The sequence below is a fragment of the Rosa rugosa genome, chromosome 2 (assembly GCF_958449725.1).
Source record: "Rosa rugosa chromosome 2, drRosRugo1.1, whole genome shotgun sequence".
Taxonomy (NCBI): Eukaryota; Viridiplantae; Streptophyta; class Magnoliopsida; order Rosales; family Rosaceae; genus Rosa; species Rosa rugosa.
The window spans coordinates 36,613,115-36,616,498 of NC_084821.1; the positions used below are offsets into that span (position 1 = coordinate 36,613,115).

The following is a 3,384-nucleotide window of genomic DNA, read 5'->3' on the forward strand; positions in this document are numbered from 1 at the left end:
AGTATAACTCTATCTAGAATGCAGATTTTATATTGATAGCTTTTTATGTACAAATAGTGACGGATGACAACTGTATTTACTGAATTTAGTTAATTTTTCAACTTAAATTCTTAATCAATTTATTTGCTTATCAAGATTTGATTGAAGTACATTTGGTACTATACTATGACTTATGAAATCTTTAATTTTAATTTTTTAATTTTTTTTTTTAAGAATTGCTCAAACAAAAATTTGTTTGCTTTTGTGTATGCGGATAATTGAGCCTCAAAAGAGTAGCATTGCAGCAACAGTCCAAGACAGGGGGGCATCTGACTGGTTCAAAACAGGTTTTTATGTAGAGCTATGGGATGAGGTCATCGCCCAATCATCATTTAAAACTGGTTTTGTATATATTTTCCAACAAGCGCGTGGAAGATTCCACCAAACCCCAAAATCCCCCCAACTTTTTCCAATTTCACTCTCCCTATATAATTATATACCTCTCCAACCCAAACTCAGAGTCTAACATAAATTATCATCACCCAGATACAAAATTAAGATAAAACAACACTGCAACAATGGATCAAGCACTCACAACAGGCTTTCGTTTCTACCCAACTGAAGAAGAACTCGTCTCTTTCTACCTCCTCAACAAGCTCGAATCCAAGCACCAAGACAGCATTCGCCGCGTCATTCCAGACCTTGACATTTACAGCATCGAGCCATGGGAGCTCCCAAGTACGTCCTACACTTCAATCCACTCAAACTAATCCCACCAAAGCTTGGGGGTGAATCCAAGTAGCTACCTTGTTAGTACATTCGTACCAAAACTAACCATTTTTGTGTTTGTTTTCTATCGTACTATTGCAGAGTATGCAGCGGAGCTGTGCCGTGGAGACACCGAGCAGTGGTTCTTCTTTACGCCGAGGCAGCAACGAGAAGTGCAAGGTGGGAGACCTAACCGGACTACGGCTTCCGGCTACTGGAAGGCAACTGGCTCGCCTGGCTATGTTTACTCCTCGGATAATCGGGTCATTGGAGTGAAGAAAACCATGGTTTTCTACAAAGGGAAAGCTCCGACGGGAAGAAAGACCAAGTGGAAGATGAATGAGTACAGAGCCATTGAAGAAACAGCAGCTCCCTCAGCTACCACTAGTAATAGTGCTAGTACTGCTATCATTCCCAAGGTGTGTTTATCTTCCAATTTTTTACTCACCAAATTTTGAATAATTACACATTTTGACTTATTTTCCCACCCTTAATATAATTACCCACTTTGGACAAATTCTTTCTGTCCTTTACCTTTTGCTCTCTTCCGTACATTTGGTGACGTTTTCTTGTCTTTTACTATATACAGTTGAGGCATGAATTCCGACTGTGCCGGGTGTACATAGTATCGGGGAGTTCTCGAGCATTTGACAGGCGCCCGCTGGAAGGAAGCGGAGACGCATCACATCGACGAAGTGATTTAACGGGGGCAAGTGCTTCTTCATCTCACCAGGCAGCAATGGTAGCAGAGAAAACAAGCTCATCGTCGGATACTCATTCAAATTCAGGAGACCTAGCTGATTTCCAAGCAGAGAATAATAATGATTGGGAAATGAATGATGATCTTCAACAACCTCTATGGGAATGGGAGCAGCTAAACTTACTCTGAAGCCAGCATTCAGAATTCGATAACACTCACGTGTACGTCTGAGTATTGAATGAATCGTATTCAAAGTTTAAATATGACAAGTTCGATGCAGAAAAGTTCAGACCTACAATTATGATCGTGCTCTAAGTTCAACAAATGTTCAATTTGAAGGAGCGATTAATGATAGGCATAACTTAATTTAGGTGTAATTACTTTTCAATTATTTTTTATCGTAATTTAAGTGTAATTAATTTTTAATATTTTTTTCGCACTTACCTTTGTAAAAGTGAGTGATGGGTAAAAAAAAAATACTTTCATACGGAGAAAGTAACCATTTCAATAAACTTATGTAAGAAAATATGTGTTGACAGAATCTAAGACGTGTTCAATTCCCAACCATCATTATTTAGTTGGGCTAACTTTGACTTCATTCAGTTTGCAAATTCAACCAGGATTGTCAGAACTCAGAATTAGTTCTTGACTCATTCAATGATTTCAATCCAACGAGAAAATAAAAAAGAATAAAAAAGTCAATCATATGGAAGATTACGCAACTAATTTACAATCATTTGCCTAGAGAAAAAAAATAAAATAAGCAAGTTTACAAATCATCGGCAGTTTCTTGACCTGACTCAACACGGTTACTGAAAATATTGTTTAGTTCCAAAGTTTTATAGTGCATGTTAGAGAAATTTTATGTTACATACATTTATGTCATACACACATTTATAGATATGACAATAAAGTTGTTGTCATTGTTATAATTAGATACCGTTGTACGTGAGTCATTAAAAATTAGTATTGTTTTTTTGTGAATTCTCTATAATGAACTTATATAGGATACGTTTTAAGTTCTGGAGTTTCAATAGCTTTGTAAAATGCTCTTATAGCTAGTTTCTTATTTGTAAACTTTCATGTTAGCTCCTTAGAAGAGAAAACTTTGCGGCAGATCATTTGAGTGAAATGGATCATTTCCTTAACTCAAGGTGTATGCACTTGGATCCGTAATTTGCGCCTCTTTGGACTCTAAATGCTTACGATTTTAGTACTTTATATGTAACATTGTATTAGTCTTTTTCGCCCGTTATATATATATATATATATATATATATATATATATATATATATATATATATATATATATATATATATATATATATATATAACATTGTATTTACTTTATATGTAACATTGTATTAGTCTTTTTCGCCCGTTATATATATATATAAGTTAGTTTACAAAACATGGCTTGACCATTAGCTAAGGTGTGTCCTCTTGACGTATTAAAAATCAAGGCAGGACTCATGAGCTAAGGTATGTCCTCTTGAATAAGTATTGAACTAGGAAAGTTATTTAAGGTGTGAGTTTGATTATTAGATATCCTGGATTGTCAAAGACATGAGCTTGTGGAATCGAGCCCGTGCTCATTTACATAATTATTTGACGACTTGACTGAGAGATGACTTCAGTTGATAATATTTATTCAAGTGATCAAATAGCTGGAAGCCTAGCTAGAACAAAACTCATGCCGGAATAGGTCAACTCTCATCACAACTGGAATTTCAAGGACTGTTTAATCATTCTAACATGTAAATTTGGTTTCCTTCTTAGATCAAATACTTTCCGGCCTCGTTTGGTTCATAGAAATGAAATTAATTCCTTTGTCTTTCCCATGAGAAGGGAAATGAAATTTTCCAACAACTTTCCATTCCAATGTTTGGTAACGTAATGAAAGTTATCAGGAAAGTTGTTAAAAAGTTGATAAATAA

At 35.4% G+C, this 3,384-nt stretch overlaps 1 protein-coding gene across 1 annotated transcript; it reads left to right on the forward strand.

The window, feature by feature from the left end:
* The first annotated feature begins 446 nt into the window (after positions 1–446).
* Positions 447–1,875, forward strand: LOC133732311 (NAC domain-containing protein 90-like). The gene is made up of 3 exons (XM_062159838.1): positions 447–717; positions 850–1,166; positions 1,337–1,875. The coding sequence occupies exons 1-3, from the start codon at positions 558–560 to the stop codon at positions 1,634–1,636; spliced, it is 777 nt and encodes a 258-aa protein (XP_062015822.1). The 5' UTR covers positions 447–557; the 3' UTR covers positions 1,637–1,875.
* The last annotated feature ends 1,509 nt before the right edge of the window (positions 1,876–3,384 follow it).